The sequence below is a fragment of the Xenopus laevis genome, chromosome 5S (genome assembly GCF_017654675.1).
Source record: "Xenopus laevis strain J_2021 chromosome 5S, Xenopus_laevis_v10.1, whole genome shotgun sequence".
Classification (NCBI taxonomy): domain Eukaryota; kingdom Metazoa; phylum Chordata; class Amphibia; order Anura; family Pipidae; genus Xenopus; species Xenopus laevis.
Window position 1 is genome coordinate 43,743,012 of NC_054380.1, and position 23,371 is coordinate 43,766,382.

Here is a 23,371-nt window from a genome sequence, read left to right on the forward strand (position 1 = left end):
TCACTGACCCCGTCTAAAAACAAATGCTCTGTAAGGCTACAAATTTATTGTTATTGCTACTTTTTATTACTCCTCTTTCTAGTCAGACCCTTTCCCTATTAATATTCCATATTCTCATTCAAATCAATGCATGATTACTAGGGTAATTTTGACCGTAGCAACCAGTTTGCTGATACTGGAAACTGGAGAGCTGCTGAATAAAAATCTAAATAACTCAAGAACCACAAATAATAAAAAAGGAAAACCAAATACAAATTGTCTCAGAATATCATTCTCTACATCATCCTAAAAGTTAACTCAAAGGTGAACATATACAGTGGCGGAACTACCAGGGGTGCGAAGGGTGCAACGGCGCCAGGGCCCGCCGAGCCCCTGCACCCCCAATGGGGCCCCGCTGAGCCCTGCTGCATCCCCGATAGGGCCCCGCCGAGCCCTGCTGCATGCCCGATTGGGCCCCGCCGAGCCCTGCTGCATGCCCGATGGGGCCCCGCCACAGCGCAGCCACTGCCCGCAACCAAGAGCAGCCAGCAGCCAGAGAGCGTCACCTGAATCTCCTGGTGGCTGGTGACATCCGGCGCGCAGCGTGTGACGTCACAGCCGGCACCTTCCTGTGGCTGCCGTCTCTCCCCCACAGGCTGTGCAGCATATAGTGAAGCGTTTGGGCTGACTCCGTCCTCCCCTGCCCTCCCTCCCCTTCCTCGCTCTCTCTCTCGCAGCGCCAGCGCCACTCGCCAGCTTACTTTTACTGAACAGAGGCAGAGAGAGAGCAGCTGCAACTCCCCCCGCCCCCTCTGCTCCCCTCTGCTCCCAGGACGTATGGCTCTTGCCTTCTGCCCAATGAGAGTTAAGATAAGGGCAGGAGGCGGGGCAATGATTTACAAGAGGGGAGGGTGCGGCTGCAGTGCACGCAGCAGCTTTAATGCCTGCCTGGCACACTTCCAGAGTCTGACTCCTCTCACCTCACCAGGAGTTTTTCAGTCACTTGGAACTTCTTGGAAGTTGGAACCTACCTGACCAACAATTTACTTCAGGCACTGCACAATACCTGTGACCTGCTGTTGAACTTTAGTGTGTGGCTCACTCACTCACTCACTCACTCACTGTGTGCAACTGTTTTTTACAGGTAAAGATTTTGTTTTGCTCTGTTAATGTTGTGGCCTTGCAGGGTAGATAATGTAATTGTATAATATATTTCTGATCTGAAATAATATCCAAGCACAACAGTAAAATCTCAATTTTGCATAATTGCATTGCATGTCCTTGTCTACATTTTTTTGGTCTCCTCAATTTATAAACCTTTCAGGTGGTGTTCTCTCTAATTTTACATTGCTTTCCTGTATTTTTATACCTGCATTTGTGCCCTGTTGTTCCCCAAAAAAATGGCTGGTCACTGTTTCTGTGAATTTTTTTTTTGTGGGTGTTTTCTCTGATTTTTACATTGTTTTCCTGTATTTTTATACCTGCATTTGTGCCCTGGTGTTCGCAAAATGGCTGGTGGTTGTTCTCTGTCAATGCTAAGTCTAATATATTTGCTGTGGTTCTGTATACAAGTCACCTGTTGCTTTTTGTATGTGATGTAACTTGCAGAGACACCTTGCACATGACCGAATAGTAAACCTTTAAAGGAGTGGGTCGCTTTCATGTTAACTTAGTATTTGGTGAATTTTAAGCAACTTTTCAATTGGTCTGCATTTTTTCTTTTTAATGGTTATTTGCCGTCTAAATTGTTCCAGCATTTTAAAAGGGGGGGGGGTCACTGACCCCATCTACTTTTTAAAGAATTGTGTATCTTTCTATTGTCCCTCTCCTATTCATATTCCAGTCTTTTATTTAAATTAGTACATGATTGCTATGGTAATTGGACCCTAGTAATGGTTGCAACTTGGGGAGCTGCTGAATAAAAGTTAACTCAAAAACCACAAATTATAAAATAGAACCCATTGCAGATTTTTCTCAGAATATCCCTTTACACCATTAACCCTTGTTGTTAACACAGTAGATTTATGTGCTTAAATACTTAGTTTACTTGTTTGTGTACTGTAAAGTTGCATGAAAGCATTCCATTTATAAAGTTGTGGACATGCATAACTAGTATTCTGAATAGATTAATTTATGTATGCGATTAGCAGACCCATAATTACTGAGTTAACCTTCCAGGTCATTCAGTTTTGTTTTTAAAAACGATGTAATCCTTAATTCTCAAAATATCTTTCCCCATCTGGGGTAAAAATCATGTACAGATATATATTATATCAGGGATCCCCAACCTTTTGAACCCATGAGCAACATTCATAAGTAAAAGTAGTTGGAGAGCAACACAAGCATGAAAAATGTTCTTGGGTGCCAAATAAGTGCTGTGATTGGCCATTTAGTAGCCCCTATGAGGATTGTCAACGTACGTTGAGGCTCTGTTTGGCAGTGCACCTGGTTTTTATACAATCAAAATTTGCCTCCAAGCCTGGAATTCAAAAATAAGCACCTGCTTTGAGGCCACTGGGAGCAACATCCAAGGGGTTGGAGAGCAACATGTTGCTCACGAGCTACTGGTTGGGGATCACTGTATTATATGATCCTTCTACATTAATAATGAAGTCGCAACTTGGCTTTACTTTTGCAGTGGTTGAGCTTGATTTTGGACATGCATTGCAACTATTTACTATTGTTTGTTCTTTTATTTAAAGGCTGCAACAGGAGGAGCTTCAGACCATATCACGCCGCGACCCGAAGCGCCGAACTATCTCCCCGTGTGGACTAGCCCTAAAAGCAAGAAAGAAGTCGCACAGGTAGTGCTAAGAGCAATGTGTAGTTAGGCAGCTAAACTAAGGGCTCTTACAGATGGACATTTCTGGCTGCGTTCAGCCGCAGAGGAGCGCAGCTTTAGACGCAGCCAATTCATTTCAATGTGCCTGTACTCACACAGGTGCATGTAGGCACCGAACGCAGAAAAATGCAGCTGCGTTCGGCGCCTACATGCGCCTGTGTGAGTACAGGCACGTTGAAATGAATTGGCTGTGTCTAAAGCTGCGCTCCTCTGCGGCTGAACGCTTCAAAACGGAACGCAGGGGAGCGCAGCCAGAAACGTCCATCTGTAAGAGCCCTCAAACATGTCACCAGTAAATATATTAATGCAGAGTGGCTGTAATATGCATGCATGTCATAAAACTTAAGTAAGCTGGGGAATTAGGACAAAGAACCACTGGCCACCATGACTGGGGCAACGCACACTATTTATCTTAAAGGGCAATCCTGATTATATGCATGTGTCTGGTAACCAATAATTGGGTCAATTTGCATGTGTACTGCATATAAACTGAAGAACCACAAGTAATTAGGCCTCATGCATACTGGTGAAATTTAACAGAGGGTTGGTTCACCTTAAAGGGATACTGTCATGGGAAAACATGTTTTTTTGTTTTTTTTTCAAAAACACATCAGTTAATAGTGCTGCTCCAGCAGACTTCTGCACTGAAATCCATTTCTCAAAAGAGCAAACAGATTTTTTTTATATTCAATTCTGACACAGGGCTAGACTTGTCCATTTCCCAGCTGCCCCTGGTCATGTGACTTGTGCCAGCACTTGAGGATGAAACTGCTTTCTGACAGGCTGTTTCTCCTACTCAATGTAACTGAAGGAGTTCAAGTGGGACATGGGTTTTTACTATTGAGTGCTGTTCTTAGATCTACCAGGCAGCTGTTATCTTGTGTTAGGGAACTGTTATCTGGTTACCTTCCCATTGTTCTGTTAGGCTCCTGGGGGGAGGGAGAGGGGTGATTATCACTCCAACTTGCAGTAAAGAGTGACTGAAGTTTATCAGCACAAGACACATGACTTGGGTCAGCTGGTAAACTTGATGACATGGGATACATGTCTAGCCCCATGTCAGATTTCAAGATGAAATCTAAAAAAAATCTGTTGCTCTTTTGAGAAATGTATTTCAGTGCAGAATTCTGCTGGAGCAGCACTATTGGCTAATTCGTTTTGAAAAAAAAAAATGTTTCTCATGACAGTATCCATTTAAGTTAAATTTTGTTATGTTGAATTTCTAAGCAACTTTTCAATTTGTCTTTTTTAAAAAGTCTTTGAAGAGCTAGAATAAGAAGTCAAATAGTTCAGCTTTCAAATGGGGGCCACTGATCCCATCTAAAAACAAATGCTCTGTAAGGTGATATCACTCCAACTTGCAGTAAAGAGTGATTGAAGTTTATCAGAGCACAAGTCACATGACTGGGGCAGCTGGGAAAAAGATGACTTTTAATAATGCTGTACCAGTTTCAGTAAGTAACAATACACTTTTACTTTTACACCCATTCCTGTATGACCCAATGTGCCATTGCCCTTGTGCACCCCCACATAGAGTCCTGATATTTAAAGGCTATCTGTTCCTTTGAAAAAAAACGTTCAACTCATTCCTATGGCATTAGATCAGTAATGCTGTGTTCCGGCCCATTGCGTGGGGGGTCCGGCGTGGGGGGCCCGGCGGGGGGGGGCCCAGTTGTAAATTCCGCACCAGGGCCCCAAGGGGTCTAGTTACGCCACTGAACATATATGATATATATTTTATACATAAGATGGAGTATGCAAACAAATCAGAAACATTTTTACAAGAAGCAGCATTTGTGCTAATGAATTGAGTTGTTTATGTGAAAAAATGCTCTTTATGCATTCTATTCAGTCATGAAAAACTGGCTCCAGGATACTCCTTTTCCAGTGCACAGGTATGGAAATTTCTCATTCTCCAGAAGAGTTTGACATGTAAATATTTGGCTTGACAGCTGTATCAGAAACTACATTTTCATGCCTTCTATAAACAATATCCACCTGTGCATGAAAGCCATATCAGTCAATAATATGAAAGGCGTACATTTAATAAAATATGCATTTGTCCCAATAGATTGGTGTCCGATCTTTGATGCACAAATAGCCAGTGCTCATTATACTGAATAAGTCCTATTTATAAAAGTCGCCACATCCTCTTCAAAGCTGTGACTGCTGAGAGCGTTTCTCATCCCCAAAGCAAACTGAAATGAAAAAACAAATTAACAGTGAGTTAAATGTACACAAGTACTCCATAAACACTTATATTAGAGGCAGTGGTATAGCTATCAGATTTATTATCTGCAAACCAGTTATTCAACAATGCAATAGACCAGTGCTGTCCAACTTCTGTAGTACAGAGGGCCAGAATTTTTATGGCCTTGGTGGTGGAGGGTCGATAATCGAAGCCAGTGTTGACCATGCCCTGTTTTTAAACCACACCCACTTTAAACCATACCAATGTTACCACTAGAACTTTTAAGACCATGTCCACATTAATGGTGGTAGCCAGGGATACACCGAATCCAGGATTCGGTTCAGGATTCGGCCTTTTTAAGCAGGATTTGGCCAAATCCTTCTGCCTGGCCGAACCAGAATCCTATTTTGCATATGTAAATTAGGGGCAGGGAGGGAAATCACGTGACTTTTTGTCACAAAACAAGGAAGTAAAAAATGTTTTCCCCCTTCCTTCCCCTAATTTGCATATGCAAAATAGGAATCGGGTTCGGCCAGGCATATGCAAATTAGGATTCGGTTCGGTATTCAGCCAAATCTTTCACAAAGGATTCGGGGGTTCGGCCGAATCCAAAAAAGTGGATTCGGTGCATCCCTTGTGGTAGCACACCAAAAAAATAAAACAAATGGTTGGTGCTCATTGTAAGGATATCACTCATCTCCCATATGTGAAACAAGTTTATTAAGTCATATTAAGACATTCTCTTAAATCCATATGCCTCATCCTCCCCTGTGGATTACACAGCAACCCACAGCACATGATTACACACCTTGGGGACCCCTAACAAGTATTTCCAAATGTTAAACCCCAACATGTTTGCCTACCACAGGCACAGTATGACAGCATAAGGCAGGCAGAGTATGATACACACAGGGAGCATAGGGCAGAAAGAGTATGGCACACACAGGGAGCATAGGGCAGGCAGAGTATGACACACACATGGAGCATAGGGCAGGCAGAGTATGGCACACAGGGAGCATAGGGCAGGAGGAGTATGGCACACACAGGGAGCATAGGGCAGGCAGAGTATGACACACACAGGGCAGGCAGAACAGTGCAGGACTCTAAAGGTGGTCATACAAGATAAGATCCGCTCGTTTTGTACTGACTTTAAAAGCTTATGCAAGGTAAGGAATCACAGCAGGCAGGCTTTCATGTGGAGCCACATAAAGGGGGGGGGGGGTGAGGGTCGTCAGTTGGACAGCCCTGGTATACACCAAATACAGAATTCTTAATTTTTAAACAATTTGCTATTTTTCTATATCAATAAGATGTTAACTAAATGAGTATAAATTTGTACTAATGGCAAAGCTATCCTATTGGGTTGTTTTCATGTCATTAAGCATAATAAGAGAAAATCGACCTTTTACAATATAAAAACACTTGCTCGGTGACATCGCTTCTGGTTTAAATGGCGTCACTTCTGGCCGGTGAAACTCTTAATGTGTGAAGGGATCGGATAGGCTTCCTGGGTGGGTACGGGTCAGGTTTAGGGTAAGCGGATGCAAATTGGGCACGGGTGTGAAAAAAACAGACCTGCACAGGACTCTACTCTGGACTTGAAACTGGTGTGTTTCCTTCAGAAACACTACTATAGTTTATATAAACAAGCTGCTGAGTTGCCATGGGGGCAGCCATTCAAGCTGCAAAAAAGGCACAGGTTACATAGCAGATAGATAAAATACCATTGTATTGGACAGGGATTATCTGTTATATGCTATGTAACCTGTGCCTTTTCTTCTTTCTCCTAGCATCTTGAATGACTGACTCCATGGCTACAAGCCGGCTTGATTATAAAAACTACAGTAGTCTTTCTGAAGCAAACACACAGCTTTTACCAGCGCATACGAACAGTGAATTATATGTTAATTACTTCAAAACGCTTTAATTGTTGGCATTACTGTTCCTTTAAATGTATTTTCCATGTTGATTGAAAGTTAAGTACACAGCATACAAGGTATTTCATCACTGCCAAAGCGCATAAATATAAACCACATCCTAAACCTAAATCAAAGTTAAATTACATAAACCAAAAACAATTCAAAAAACCTAAAACAACATATACATTAATTGAACCTGGCATATACAGTAGCTGTAGAATATCTGTAAAATACAATCCAAATTTAACTAAAGTATTTTTCTAAGAAACAGAATTGCTTCTACCAAAACCTCCTTCATAGAAGCTCTTAAATCTGATTTGATTAATTTTAGTGCTTGCATTTAGTCATTAGGAGTCGGTACATTTTTGGCAACTCTAACTCCAGATACCCAAAATTGCTGCCGACTCCACAGCTCTGAGTGGAAGTCCACGTCATCAAGGGGGGCATATGAAGAAATAAGAAGATGCAGCTACTCTCCACCAATTGTTCAGGCTATCAGGGCAAGTAGACGATCATCACTTGCTACAAGGTCAGCTAGCGTATAGCCACCTTAGTTCTGAAATATCCTGCCATTTCAGTCCAAAACATGCCTGTCCTCATTGGGGGGGGGGGAGTTTTTCTCTGCAGGAGGGGGAAAGTTTAAATGTGCTTGGAGCCTTAAAAAAAAAAAAAAAGAGTAATGTCAAACTAGACGTTTTCTCTGCTAGTGGAAATATGCAGGCAGTGATATCATCAATATCCCCAAAGCTGTCCCGTGTGTATGTAGTAAATGATATGAGTGGCACCCACATGGGGCAGATTTTGGTCAAAATCACTGATTTCACTTAAAGGGATTTTGTCAATTTTTATGGTGTAGTTTTTATTTCTAAATTACACTGTTTACACTGCAAATAATTCACTCTACAATATAACATTTCATTCTGGAACCAGCAAGTGTTTTTATTTTAGTTGTAATATTGGTGTGTAGGCAGCCACCTCAGGTCATTTTGCCTGGTCATGTGATTTCAGAAAGAGCCAGCACTTTAGCATGGAACTGCTTTCTGGCAGGCTGTTGTCTCTCCTACTCAATGTAACTGAATGTGTCCCAGTGGGACCTGGATTTTACTATTGAATGCTGTTCTTAGATCTACCAGGCAGCTGTTGTCTTGTGTTAGGGAGCTGCTATCTGGTTACCTTCCCATTGTTCTGTTGTTGGCTTCTGGGTGGGTGATATCAATCCAACTTGCAGTACAGCAGAAAAGAGTGACTGAAATTTAGCAGAGCACAAGTCACATGACTAGGGGCACCTTGGAAATTGACAATATGTCTAGCCACATGTCAGATTTCAAAATGAAATATATATATAAAAAAAAAATCTGTTTGCTCTTTTGAACAATGGATTTCAGTGCAGAATTCTGCTGGAGCCGCACTCTTAACTGATGCATTTTGAAAAATGCATGTTTTCCTGTGACAGTATCCCTTTAATACACACAGCATCAGAACCTGTGAAGAAAGGGCTTGTTTGACATTAGCCTAAAGCTGGCTATACCATAATAAAAACTGCTGACTCTGCTTACTGGTCCCTATACTGGACCCTTGGCACTAAACAGAGTCCATATTACATGCTTTCTGACCATGCTAACCAATACAGTCAGACTGCCCTAAGAAAAAAGCCCATTCATTTGCATAAAGCAAATGCATGACTCACACTTCTGCAGACAATACATAAAGCAGTTTGCAGAACTTTTTTTTTAAACCAATAAAGGCAACAATGCTGTGGAAAAGTTCAATGTGTTCCACAGAGTTCCCTTCCTCTTCTTTTGCATTGTGACATACTAGGGAATCCCTTGGTTCATAACTTCATGTTTATGTCGGAAATTTCTCTACAGAGGTTTTCTTAGTCTGCAAAATAATCTTATAAGATTGAAAATGTGCTCCCTTTGCACTTTAAGATGTTGTGGTCATTATACATGCTTTTCTGTCAGGCACACTATAACTGCTTTGCTCTCCCTAGCTTTATAAAGATACTATATAGACTTATCCTGTAGATTTCTTCTTCTCTAAGCCTCCTTCATTCTCAGCGATTTGGTCAAGAATACATTTTTGTGCCAAAATCTAGTCTGTGGGTGCACAGAGAGCCTGAACACATGCCTCCCAGTGTATGTATACAAGGTGCTCAATGCAGTGAATTGGCTTTTTTATTTGTCAGCAGAAAAAATACCCGGTATGCCGTCAAACAATAAAAAAGTACAAATGTTCAAGCAATAGTTCAGCTTGTATGCGGAAACAGAACATATTGGGGCTCTTTTATCAACACTGGGCAAATTTGCCTATGGGCAGTTACCCATAACAACCAATCAATGATTAGCTTTTTAAAGGAGAACGAAACCCTAAAAATGAATGTGGTTAAAAATGCCATATTTTATATACTGAACTTATTGCATCAGCCTAAAGTTTCAGCTTGTCAATAGCAGCAATGATCCAGGACTACAAACTTGTCACAGGGGGTCACCATCTTGGAAAGTGGGCTCTGAGCAGCTGTTGAGAAGCTAAGCTTAGAGGTTGTCACAAATTATAAAGCAGAAAATGTGGTTGCCCTGTAATATAAGCTGATGCTACAAGGCTGATTATTAAATTCTGATGCTAATTGCACTGGTTTCTGTGCTGCCATGTAGTAATTATCTCTATTAATTACTAATCAGCCTTATATTGTGATATTTATATTCTATGTGTACTGTATATTGTGAGTGGGTCCCTAAGCTCAGTAAGTGACAGCAGCACAGAGCATGTGCAGTGAATCAGCAGAAAAGAAGATGGGGAGCTACTGGGGCATCTTTGGAGACACAGATCTTTACTGCTAAAGGGCTGTGGTTGCCTTGGGCTGGTACAGAAGCAGAAAACAATGTACAACATTTTTAGCTACTTCTTTAGTTAAGCTTTAGTTCACTTTAAAGCCAGCTGCAAGTAGAACAATGAATGCAACAATTTGATTTGCCAAGGGATACTGCCCATGGGTAAATTTGCCCAGTGTTGATAAATTACCCCATTGTCTTTTAAAATCCACCAACTGAAGAAAAAAAATGTCATCAAGTCACCCAACTCTCTGAATTGTTTGTATTCTTACCTTAGTATGGTGAGCTCTGGCATTCCTGGATCTGCTCCTCTTTTAAATCCTAAAACGCAAGTTAGATACATTTGAGTAAATATTTAAAGGTAGAAACAGGAGATCCATTTGGGAGTTTGTTGATGGAAGGGGGACCTGTGCAGGGGCATTTTAGTTAAATATATGGCTTTAGCTCTCCTATCCCTAAAATGGTCATAAGTTCAATTGCAGAGAAAATAATTAACATGTCAATATTGCAGTGTAAGGTATAGAAACGATGCAAATAAGTGACACGTTATATATTTAACTAGAATACTTACCATGTTTGCTCTATATCAGAGTAACTTGCTTGAAAGGGATTTCAGCAAGAAGGTTGTCTCAGGTAAAGAGAGAGAAAAACCAATATTTTTTCACATAACTACCCAATAAATAAAAACATTATCTTCAAATGAACTTTTTAGAATGTTAGGAAGACACATACATTCCACAACTTAGATAAAGGAACAGTAACACCAAAATATGAAAGTGTTTTAAAGTAATGAAAATGTCATGTACGGTTGCCCTGCACTGGTAAAACGGATGTGTTTGCTTGAGAAACACTACTATAGTTCATATAAAGAAGCCAATGGGTAGTATTGGTGGCAACTGAAAAAAAGGCTATATGGCACAGGTTAAATAGTGGATAACAGATAACACCATTATGTTCTACCAAGCTTATCAGCTTTCTACTGTGTAACCCAAGTCTTTTCTCATTTGAATGGCTGCCCCCTTGGCTACACAGCAGCTTATTTATATAAACAATTGTAGTGTTTCTCAAGCAAACACATCAGTTTTACCAGTGCAGGGCAATGCTGCATTATATTTGTATTACTTTAAAACACTTTCATTTTCTGTTACTGTTTCCTTTAATAGTTGTGAATCCATTACAAGGCGTATTTATTATTGCATGGTGCAGTGCTACCAGAATTGCACCAGTCAAGAAACGCATTTAGTAATACATTTGTGCTGATCTTTACTGAAATTGATGCTCAGATTTTATCCATATTTAGAAATGTGGTGTGTCATACCAAATTTATTAGAAGAAAACAAATTAGCGTAACCGTTCCGACTCACCGCATATGTAGTAAACAAGAGCCTGGCGGCTTGTAGACAGATTAACGGGTGCTGGAGTCCTTTGGCGTTCCACGCCGAACAATATGGAAGATAGGTAGAAACGGCTTCCCACTCCGTCCATAATTTAAAAAAAGAGAAGACACGTTGTACACACTGCATGACGTGTTTTAGGCTGAAGCATAAGCATAAGGGAACTAGCAATATATATAGCCCAGAACAATAGTGACATATGTTGGTACATTCTCAAATTATTGTTTTTTTTGGTCATGTTCTTCTTCTACAATATTTACTTTTAACTTTACTATTTGTAATTACTTTATCTTTACATGATTTTAATACACCTTATTTCATTAGAGGTAAATTATATATATATATAGAATACACAAAAGCCATAAATATCCTGTAAATTATATCCTTATAAACGGTGAGTTCTGATGTCATAAGTTATAAACGGTGAGTTCTAATGTCATTTCTGTCACATGACTCACTGAAACTTGTGTATTATAATAAATAAAGTACCCCCAGTTGAAAAATATGAGGATATTAGAAGTTACCTCGGAGTTCCATGACCTATATAAAAACACTCAGCCTTCGGCCTCGTGTTTTTATATGGTCATGAAACTCCTCGGTAACTTAAGAGAGGGTACTTTATTCACTATATTATGCCACATTTGTGTGGTTACATAATTGTAATTTGGGAATGTACCAACAGATGTCACTATTGTTCTGGGATATATATATATATATATATATATATATATATATATATATATATATATATATATATATATATATATATATATATATAATGTCCAATTTCTCTTGTTTGATTTACCCGTGGCTGCACCTAATGTTGTTTGAAAATGCCTGCATACATATAACAGGGCCAAATATTTTGATTAAAAGTAAGCAGCGGCAGGGTAACCATTTGTGGGTGGGATTAATGTATCTATATATGTGCTCTTTTTTAACTAACCATTTAGGTCTTGACAAAGGTCTAAGATGGAGACCGAAACGTTGACCTGACCATGTTTTAAGTATTTAAATAAAAGCGAGTTTTAACTTTTTTTAAAAAATCCCGGTGTGCATCCATTTATTCACATTCTATCTATATATATATATATATATATATATATATATATATATATATATATATATATATATATATATATATATATATATATATATATTGCTAGTTTGCTTATGATTAAGGGCACTTCCGCCTGAAACGCGTCAAGCAGTGTGTACAACGTGTCTTCTCTTTTTTAAATTATGGACGAATAAAGATTTTGATGTTTTAAATCGGAGTGCGGAGCCATTTCTACCGATCTTCCATACCAAATTTATTACATTAGAATGCTGGGTAAAAAATGATTAATTCTAAATAAAAAAATCAAACATATTGATCACTCAGGCAGCATTTGCTTAAAATAAGAGTAAACAGATCAGTCCTATAACGGGGAGCAACAAGGTTCAAGTTATAAGGAAATAAAGGCACAGGATAAACAGCGAGTCCTTTTTGACTAGGACACTGCCAGTAGCCATTACTGACGTCTGCTCGGTTACACACGTGACTGTACGGTGACACCATACTGACCTAAATACAGGAACATTGGGATAAAGCCCCAGTGGATGGTGAACTGTCCGCATTGAAAGACTTTCTGCAGGCGCTGCTTGGATTCTTTGCTTTCAGCCATGGCTGCAAGGACAACAGCTGCAAGCAGAAGGAAGTTGACTGGAACTGCTATTTCCGGGTTCTACTTACTGCATTAACGCACCACCTGCTTATCATTAAAGGCGATGCAAGGACTAAAACACTCAATAGCCAGCAGCTGGCGCTCTTGCTCCAGTACCAGGGGCTGGGCGGCACACAGTGATTTCTGTCAGTAAATACTAGAGAGACCCCTGCCGGGTACATGAAAAGATGTCACGTGATATTGAGATAAGTTTGAGTTCCGGAGTCTAAACGTGCTGCTGAGAGGAGATAGGGCAGGAGATCTGTTATAGTCATCCCCCTTTAACCTGTTCAAAACGCTTGATCTATCTCTGACTGTCCCAGTCTAGGTTGACAACACTGATGTGATAACTGTGTATGGATATGAGAGACTGATGTATATTTGAACTGTATGTTACTGTTCATTATGGATGTATGAAACTTGAAAAGAAAATCTATTAAAAAAAATCAAACCATTTGTTCAGCCCTCATATTGCCTCGCTGTAACCGTTTATTGTGGAGTACAAGTAAAATCAAATGTTTCAGGGACTTCCCGCCCCCTCATCAGTGGTACAAAACACACACCAACCAACCAAGGTGTACTGGCATCTGCCGCTATATGCAAATGTGTATCTACTGCTATTGGCTGAAAGCATTTATCTAAATGCAGAGTACCCAAAATTCTCATTTATTCAGGTATACTTTTACAAAAACCAGTGGTATTCAGTTGTGTCCAAGACAAATTGATACAACTGTGTTCAGCTTACTGTATATATGTCCACCTGGCTTCTTGTTGCAGAAGAATTCTCTATTAACGGCCCTCCAAAGTCTAGGGATGTTCAGGTATTTGAAACCTCAGCTGGGTGGTCTTGCCAACATAACAAGGACATTTCAAATAATACACAACAAAGGTGCTGAGGCAAGTCTCCTGAAATTGTATTTGCTTTCCCTGTGCCAGGATGCTTGATGTGTTGCATTGAGAGCAGTTTGTACATGGAAAAGTTCCATTAAGTGGTTTTGACAAAAAAGTCACATGGGGTTCTGGTGTATCGCAGTAATCTGTCTCAGATTAGAAGGCAAAACTTGGTTTCTCAGTAAAAAATGACCAACTTGAAGATTAACTTGTAACAGATGGCAGTTTCTCAGAATAGCAGCCTTTAAGAACTTGTCACAGGGGGTCACCATCTTGGAAAGTGTCTGACACTCACATGCTCAGTGGGCTCTGAGCAGCTGTTGAGAAGCTAAATTTAGGGGTTGTCACAAATTATCGAGCAGAAAATGCTGTTTGCCCTGTAATATAAGATGATGCTACAAGGCTGATTATTAAATTCTGATGCTAATTGCACTGGTTTCTGTGCTGCCATGTAGTAATTATCTGTATTAATTACTAATCAGCCTTATATTGTGACATTTTTATTCTATGTGTACTGTATACTGTGAGTGGGTCCCTAAGCTCAGTAAGTGACAGCAGCACAGAGCATGTGCAGTGAATCTGCAGAATAGAAGACGGGGAGCTACTGGGGCATCTTTTGAGACACAGATCTTTACTGCTAAAGGGCTAACATTGCCTTGGGCTGGTACAGAAGCACAAAACAATGTACAACATTTTTCGCTACTTCTTTAGTTAAGCTTTAGTTCTCTTTAAAGCCAGCTGCAAGTAGAACAATGAATGCAACAATTTGATAGGTTGACATGGGATACTGCCCATGGGTAAATTTGCCCAGTGTTGATAAATTACACTATTGTCTTTTACAATCCACCAACTGAAGAAAAATACCCGTCATCAAGTCACCCAACTCTCTGTATTCTTATTTGTATTCTTACCTTAGTATGGTGGGCTCTGGCATTCCTGGATCTGCTCCTCTTTAAACCTTTCCGCTGCCAGACAATTTGGCTGATTTGGTACTTTTATTGCGAGACCATTTTTGAACATTTTGTACTCTTTCACTATAAGGGCCTTTCCTGGGGGGTCTTTTTGTTTACCCAGGAAAAAGGATCTATCTCTGACTGTCCCAGTCTAGGTTGACAACACTGATGTGATAACTGTGTATGGATATGAGAGACTGATGTATATTTGAACTGTATGTTACTGTTCATTATGGATGTATGAAACTTGAAAAGAAAATCTATTAAAAAAAATCAAACCATTTGTTCAGCCCTCATATTGCCTCGCTGTAACCGTTTATTGTGGAGTACAAGTAAAATCAAATGTTTCAGGGACTTCCCGCCCCCTCATCAGTGGTACAAAACACACACCAACCAACCAAGGTGTACTGGCATCTGCCGCTATATGCAAATGTGTATCTACTGCTATTGGCTGAAAGCATTTATCTAAATGCAGAGTACCCAAAATTCTCATTTATTCAGGTATACTTTTACAAAAACCAGTGGTATTCAGTTGTGTCCAAGACAAATTGATACAACTGTGTTCAGCTTACTGTATATATGTCCACCTGGCTTCTTGTTGCAGAAGAATTCTCTATTAACGGCCCTCCAAAGTCTAGGGATGTTCAGGTATTTGAAACCTCAGCTGGGTGGTCTTGCCAACATAACAAGGACATTTCAAATAATACACAACAAAGGTGCTGAGGCAAGTCTCCTGAAATTGTATTTGCTTTCCCTGTGCCAGGATGCTTGATGTGTTGCATTGAGAGCAGTTTGTACATGGAAAAGTTCCATTAAGTGGTTTTGACAAAAAAGTCACATGGGGTTCTGGTGTATCGCAGTAATCTGTCTCAGATTAGAAGGCAAAACTTGGTTTCTCAGTAAAAAATGACCAACTTGAAGATTAACTTGTAACAGATGGCAGTTTCTCAGAATAGCAGCCTTTAAGAACTTGTCACAGGGGGTCACCATCTTGGAAAGTGTCTGACACTCACATGCTCAGTGGGCTCTGAGCAGCTGTTGAGAAGCTAAATTTAGGGGTTGTCACAAATTATCGAGCAGAAAATGCTGTTTGCCCTGTAATATAAGATGATGCTACAAGGCTGATTATTAAATTCTGATGCTAATTGCACTGGTTTCTGTGCTGCCATGTAGTAATTATCTGTATTAATTACTAATCAGCCTTATATTGTGACATTTTTATTCTATGTGTACTGTATACTGTGAGTGGGTCCCTAAGCTCAGTAAGTGACAGCAGCACAGAGCATGTGCAGTGAATCTGCAGAATAGAAGACGGGGAGCTACTGGGGCATCTTTTGAGACACAGATCTTTACTGCTAAAGGGCTAACATTGCCTTGGGCTGGTACAGAAGCACAAAACAATGTACAACATTTTTCGCTACTTCTTTAGTTAAGCTTTAGTTCTCTTTAAAGCCAGCTGCAAGTAGAACAATGAATGCAACAATTTGATAGGTTGACATGGGATACTGCCCATGGGTAAATTTGCCCAGTGTTGATAAATTACACTATTGTCTTTTACAATCCACCAACTGAAGAAAAATACCCGTCATCAAGTCACCCAACTCTCTGTATTCTTATTTGTATTCTTACCTTAGTATGGTGGGCTCTGGCATTCCTGGATCTGCTCCTCTTTAAACCTTTCCGCTGCCAGACAATTTGGCTGATTTGGTACTTTTATTGCGAGACCATTTTTGAACATTTTGTACTCTTTCACTATAAGGGCCTTTCCTGGGGGGTCTTTTTGTTTACCCAGGAAAACAATATATGTTTTTTTTTCAGGACAACCTGAGCTTTCAAAATATGCTAGCATTTTTGTGTAATTCCACTTCTGTAAAAAAAAAATATAGGCTTCAAAGTGCCTAATAAAATGAAAAAAAAAATCATGTTTCACATAGTACAATTACATATATCAGAAACATTGTTTATTTTATGTACAAGAACCCAGCCGATTTGGACGCAGCAATACCAAATATATATAGTTTTATGGAGATTTCTCACTTATATAGATCAAAATCTACAAGCAGTACACTAGCAAATTTCCGCTCCACAAAACGGCATACTTCTGATTTCAAGGCCAAACATTCAACTAACAGTAGGTTCACCCCAGAAAGCCATATATTTTCAGAAAGTACACATTCCCCCGAATCTAAATTGGGTATGCATGTCTTTCTACCCCAAAGCACCAAGCTGCAAATCTTTCCTAAATTTGGCAATTTTGGGGACATTTCCAAAAATCACCTCCAAAACTTCCACCCTGCAGCATCTTATATCGAACATACCATTAGTAATCAAGACAAATAACCCCAAATATGAAAGCCTGGGGTCTGCTGAACAGTTTAATGTCCAATATGTATAGGTGTACTTAAGCATGTGGCATATAGAGGCCTCAAAAGAAGACCCCCTATTTGGTCTATCATTTCAGGTACTGCAAAATGAACACATTTACATCATTTTCGGGTGGGCAAAGGTAGAAAAAAAGAACGTTCACCCCAGAGAGACATATATTTTCGGAAAGTACACATTCCCCCGAATCTAAAATGTGTATGCATGTCCCCAAATATGAAAGCCTGGGGTCCTCTGAACAGTTTGATGCCCAATGTACATAGGATTATCGAAGTACATGGCATGTAAAGACCCCAGAATCTACCTTGTGCATACTTATTTGATGGCTTACATTTACACTCATTTCCAAACATTACCAGTTTTATATGGGATAAAAGCTACAAAAAGTTATGGTGACCCCTAAAAGCCATATCTTTTTTGGAAAGTACACATTCTGATATAAGGGCGATCGTATCTTCCTCTCTGGATCCTGCTGGGGTAAGTGCACTTTCCCACATACTCGCTGGACTAATAGAGCATACGTATCCTGTATGCTATATGTCTTCCTTGCTTTTATTCACACCAAGGCACTGACATCGCTATTGATGTTCACTGATGATGGATTCACTAGACAGATTGTTTCTTTGGTCACTACTTTCTTGGCTACCTTGCTATATGATGTCACATTAATACATACGCTCCTATGCGATTAGTAGGAGCCTGATTGTAATATTTTTTACACTGATGGGATTTTTGATAAGTTTGACACCCAGTGATGACGTCATCTATGACTAATTGGCGCCATTTTAACCCCTTTATAAGCACGATCACCATTTTGTATTGTTCACCTTCCTGAAGACGGCACACATATGGTTGCCGAAACATTGAATTAATAAATTTTTCCTTTTTTTTCCACAAAAGACCTAGGAGTGCGGCTTTTTTGTATGGATATTATCTTTCTTTGACCGGCACCCAGGCGGTTGGCTATTGGGTTAAGAGTGCACTGGTTTGTGGTTGTTTATATATATATATATATATATATATATATATATTGTGGTAGAGTGACGAAAACAATGTGGGAAAAGATGTGTTTTCCCTTTAAGTTCACCATAGTAGGAGAGGTAGGCACCACAAAGGGTGTTACTAAACAGAGAACAGGTTCTCTGTTTAAAAGCTTTGGTTGCCAGGTCCTGGAAGCTGGAGTATTCTGGAAAGAACAGGCAAGCCAGGTACTCCGATCCAGAAATCCAGCTCATGGATTAGAGCTCACCTTCCACAGGAAGGCTGTCCTGTGGAAAGGTATTTAGTTCTAGTGAGGCTGTTAGGAAGGTCTCTCAGAGCAGGACACAGAGCAGGAAGGATACTGCCTGTGTAAGGAACTCCCAGAGGGGCTGGGGGTGCCCTTTGCTACTGCAAGGTGCAGAGAGAGGAGACCTAGTGACAGAGGGTCTGTCTGTCTGACTGAGGAAAGCCAGGAGGCTGAGCAATCCCCCAGAAGAAATCTGAGTACAGGGGTGACCCCTACTTATGTGTTTACTTACTGGCAGTCCACAAGGGGCCCAGTTTAGTAAGGGAACTCTTCATGTGTGAAGTTAGAGCCCAGTGGGCAGGATTTATTTTTATGATTTGTTTTGTATCCTGAAATGGTCACCCCTGTATGTAAATAAACTACCTTAAAGAGAAGAAAAGTGTCTGTTATGGATCCCGCAGCTTACAATATATATATATATATATATATCTTCAGTATCCGCACCCCAATCAAGCAATCTCAGGGGTGCACGGCCCATTCTCAATCACATAATCAAAGTTTGGAATAAAGCATTCCTGGGTCAGCACATATGTAAAACAAGTGTCTTTTTACTTTACACACATCACAGTGCTCCAACGTTTCGGTCCCATCCTTTAGAAAGGTCCCAAGAGGGACCGAAACGTTGGAGCACTGTGATGTGTGTAAAATAAAAAGACACTTGTTTTACTAAGGGAAGTGCTGACCCAGGAATGCTTTATTCCAAACTTTGATTATATATATTTTGCTAGTTCCCCTATGCTTATGATTAAGGCCGCTTCCGCCCAAAACACGTCAAGCAGTGTGTACAACGTGTCTTCTCTTTTTTTAAATTATGGATGAATAAAGATTTTGATGTTTTAAATCGGAGTGCGGAGCCATTTCTGCCTATCTTCCATAAAAAATGTATTACATTAGAATGTTGGGTATAAAAATGATTAATTCTTAATAAAAAAATCAAACATATTGCTAACTCAGGCAGCATTTGCTTAAAATAACAGATCAGTCCTATAACGGGGAGCAACAAGGTTCACGTTATAAGGAAATAAAGGCACAGGATAAACAGCGAGTCCTGCTTCACTAAGACACTGCCAGTAGCCATTACTGAAGTCTGCTCGGTTACACACGTGACTGTATGGTGACACCATACTAACCTAAATACAGGACCATTGGGATAAAGCCCCAGCGGATGGTGGACTGTCCGCATTGAAAGACTTTCTGCAGGCGCTGCTTGGATTCTTTGCTGAGTTCAGCCATGGCTGCAAGGTAGCTGCTAGTTAAAAGTTGATAAGAGGCCGTGGGTGACGCCACGAAGACGTGAACGTCTCAGGGAACATCTCCGTCACGTGACATTCGTTGCGTATTCGGCGCCTTCTTCAAATGGTAGACTACACAGTGATTGCCTAGAGAAGAGCACTGCCAGCCTGCCACAGTCCTCCACTGATTGAGTATTAGCTTGTGCTGGGTAACATTAGGGTTTTTTTTCCTTGGGTAGGATTTTATTATGTTCTTTCCTTAGTAGAATGCGGTAGAACTGTGTTTCATGCCCTGCCTGCCCTATGCTCCCTTTCTGTGTCACCTGCCTACCCTATGCCCCCTCTGTGTTCCATGCCCTGCCTGCCCTATGCCACCTCTGTGTTCCATGCCCTGCCTGCCCTATGCCCCCTCTGTGTTCCATGCCCTGCCTGCTCTATGCTCCATCTTTGTCACCTGCCTGCCCTATGCTCCATCTGTGTTCCATGCCTGCCCTATGCTCCCTCTGTGTTCCATGCCCTGCCTGCCCTCTGCCCCTTCTGTGTTCCATGCCCTGCCTGCCCTCTGCCCCCTCTGTGTTCCATGCCCTGCCTGCCCTATGCCCCCTCTGTGTTCCATGCCCTGCCTGCTCTATGCTCCATCTCTGTGTCACCTGCCTGCCCTCTGCCCCCACTGTGTTTCATGCCCTGCCTGCCCTCTGCTCCCTTTCTGTGTCACCTGCCTACCCTATGCTCCCACTGTTTCATGCCCTGCCTGCCCTATGCTCCAACTGTGTTCCATGCCCTGCCTGCCCTCTGCCTCCTCTGTGTTCCATGCCCTACCTGCCCTATGCTCCCTCTGTGTTCCATGCCATGCCTGCCCTCTGCCCCCTCTGTGTTTCATGCCCTGCCTGCCCTATGCTCCCTCTGTGTTCCATGCCCTGCCTGCCCTATGCCCCCTCTGTGTTTCATGGCCTGCCTGCCCTATGCCCCCTCTGTGGTCCATGCCCTGCCTGCCCTGTGCTCCCTTTCTGTGTCACCTGCCTGCCCTATGCTCCCACTGTGTTCCATGCCCTGCCTGCCCTCTGCCTCCTCTGTGTTTCATGCCCTGCCTGCCCTATGCTCCCTTTCTGTGTCACCTGCCTGCCCTATGCTCCCTCTGTGTTCCATTCCCTGCCTGCCCTCTACCCCCTCTGTGTTCCATGCCCTGCCTGCCCTATGCTCCCTTTCTGTGTCACCTGCCTGCCATATGCCCCCTCTGTGTTCCATGCCCTGCCTGCCCTCTGCCTCCTCCGTGTTCCATGAGCTGCCTGCCCTATGCTCCCACTGTGTTTCCTCACAGACCATGCAAAGCTAAAGTTTTGATAAAATAAATAGAAATGACAAGGTTTTGCAGCTGTCATATATACAGACCTAAGCAAAACATGATTGAATGCTCTAAGTGCAAAATGTGGTTCCATTTCCCATGTGTGAAAATGCAAAAACATGACCAGTATGTTACTACAAATCAAAAGTTCTACTGTGATAATTGTCAACAGTAGCAGACTCATCACCAACTGTTTTCTTAATTTTTAATAGCACTTTTTAAAAAGTACGGATAAGGTTGTAAAATCATATGAAAAAGTTTCCCAAAGGTTCCCAAACCTTTTCATATGACTGTATTGACATAGGGCACCAGTTTGTTTTTTGTCCCTTGGTGCTTTGGTGCCTAAGGTATTCAAGTTGTTTAAAAGTACACCAAGTTTTTGGGGGAAAACTTGAATTTAACTTGATGTTATTGTTAAAAGGGACCTCTGGTTCATATAACAATCCCCCAAAATCTTTTATTTTAAATACATTTATTAATAGGATTTTGCTATATTTTTTCATAATATGCTATTCAACCCCATGGGCGCTGAGTTCCAAGTTAGGGGCAATAGCCCTGGGGGGAGGTAGGCCCGGGGGGAGGGGGGCAGGGGTTTAGCGCCCATGGGGTTGAATTCCCCTTTAAGACATACCGTTAAAGCCATAAGCCTCCTGCTCACCAGTGGATAGCAGAGCAACCCCCAGCGCATGATTAAACATGAAATGATTGTTATGGGGCCCTCCCCATAACACTTATTTCAAAATGCTAACAAACTCCCACCAGGTTCACCTCCCTCAGGCAGAGCGTGACTGACTGATCAACCAACTAACACACACGGCAGGAGATAGTAAAATGTGAAAGTAGAAGAATTGGGGTTGAATTGTCCTTTAAACTTTTTTCACTTCTAAGTGATGGATGAGCACCAAACTTTTTGTGTGTGTGTGTGTGCATATGAATATCTTCTTATGATAATGTGGGGATGGTTTAGAAAACAGGAAGTGATCAACACTGGTTTCCATTATCTGACGACAGGGCGAAAAAAATCCAGCCCTCCGTACCACAGAATTTGTATAGCACTGGTTTATAGTATTAAGTAGCCCATTTACAATATTCCACTGTGAAATGACCTATTCCATAAAATAGACTAGTTGATTATAGTATCCCAGTAGAGCAAAACAGGGGAGTCCATTCACAGCAAATCATAATGTGAATGACACTAGGAAATGCTATTTTTAGAAAATACAATGGATCCTAGAGGATTCTAGTTTTCCAGAAAAGCAGAACAGGGAGTCCATTCATGGTATTCCATAGTGTTTAACCCACTGGTAAATAGACTGTTACCATGAAATACACTAGATCCTAGTGGATTATAGTATCCCAGTAGAGCAGTACAGGATGTCTGTTCATACTATCCTAGTGTAGCCCACTGGGAAATACTATTTATTGGAAAAAAAAACACTAGAACCTAGTGGATAATTGAATCCCTGTAAATCAAAAATTTATGTAAGCAACTAGGAAATAGACGCTTCATACTAAAAACACTAGATCCTAGTGGATAATCGTATCCCTGTAAAGCAAAGATGTATGTAAGCAACTAGGAATAGATGCTTTTTAGTAAAAACACTAGATCCTAGTAAGCGGCGGATTCGCTGGGCGGGCGCCCCTAGTCCGTGCGCTCCGCGCGGTCCTAGTGCTCGCCCGCACTACCACATGCTGGCATAATGTTCAAAAAATATGGAAATATGTACTTGTGTTTTTATATGGTCATGAAACTCCTCGGTAACTTATAATATCCTTATAATTTACATGAGGGGGAACTTTATTCACTATATAATACACAAAAGCCATAAATATCTTGTAAATTATATCCTTATAAACATGAGTACTGATGTCATCAGTTATAAACGGTGAGTTCTGATGTCATTTCTGTCACACGACTCACTGAAATTTTTGTATTATAATAAATAAAGTACCCCCAGTTGCAAAATATGAGGATATTAAAAGTTACCGAGGAGTTCCATGACCTGTATAAAAGCTTTTATATAGTCATGGAACTCCTCATTGACTTATAATATCCTTATATTTTATAATAGGGGGTACTTTATTCACTATGTAATACAAATCTGTTTGTGAATTGGTTATTACAACTGACATAATGTTCAAAAAATATGGAAAAAACGAAACGTGATAATTTTAGTTAGTCCTAGCGACCACAAAACCTTTTTCCTTTTTGATCGAATAAAGGGGAAGGGGCTCTGTTGGAGACAGGTACTGTTGACAACCAGGAAAAACTTTTTTTTCTTTCTTTTTATTAATCTAGGAACAAAAGATATAGGAACTCTGAACAAAAACTATAAATGACTTCTAAGGAAATGTTGGGAGCTGATGGTACTGAGGGCATGTCTGTCAAACAATACCAATGAAAAGTTGATTTCCCTTTAT

General features: G+C 40.8%; 2 protein-coding genes across 3 annotated transcripts in view; one reads left to right on the plus strand and one right to left on the minus strand.

The window, feature by feature from the left end:
* The window catches only part of LOC108717854 (palmitoyltransferase ZDHHC14), a 114,066-nt gene that overhangs the window by 43,914 nt on the left and 46,781 nt on the right, over window positions 1–23,371 (plus strand). The window contains exons 1-2 of one of the 2 annotated variants that reach the window (XM_041564458.1): window positions 937–1,123; window positions 2,682–2,783. The gene's annotated coding sequence lies outside the window, so the exon portion shown is untranslated. Of the gene's footprint in view, window positions 1–936; window positions 1,124–2,681; window positions 2,784–23,371 lie in introns of those variants that run through there. The other variant, XM_041564459.1, reaches the window with a different exon arrangement.
* On the minus strand, window positions 6,751–12,874 carry LOC108717853 (mitochondrial import receptor subunit TOM7 homolog). The gene is made up of 3 exons (XM_041564460.1): window positions 12,724–12,874; window positions 10,035–10,083; window positions 6,751–7,587 (listed from the first exon to the last, which is right to left on the minus strand). Exons 1-3 carry the CDS (start codon window positions 12,821–12,823, stop codon window positions 7,506–7,508), a joined length of 231 nt encoding a protein of 76 aa, XP_041420394.1. The 5' UTR covers window positions 12,824–12,874; the 3' UTR covers window positions 6,751–7,505.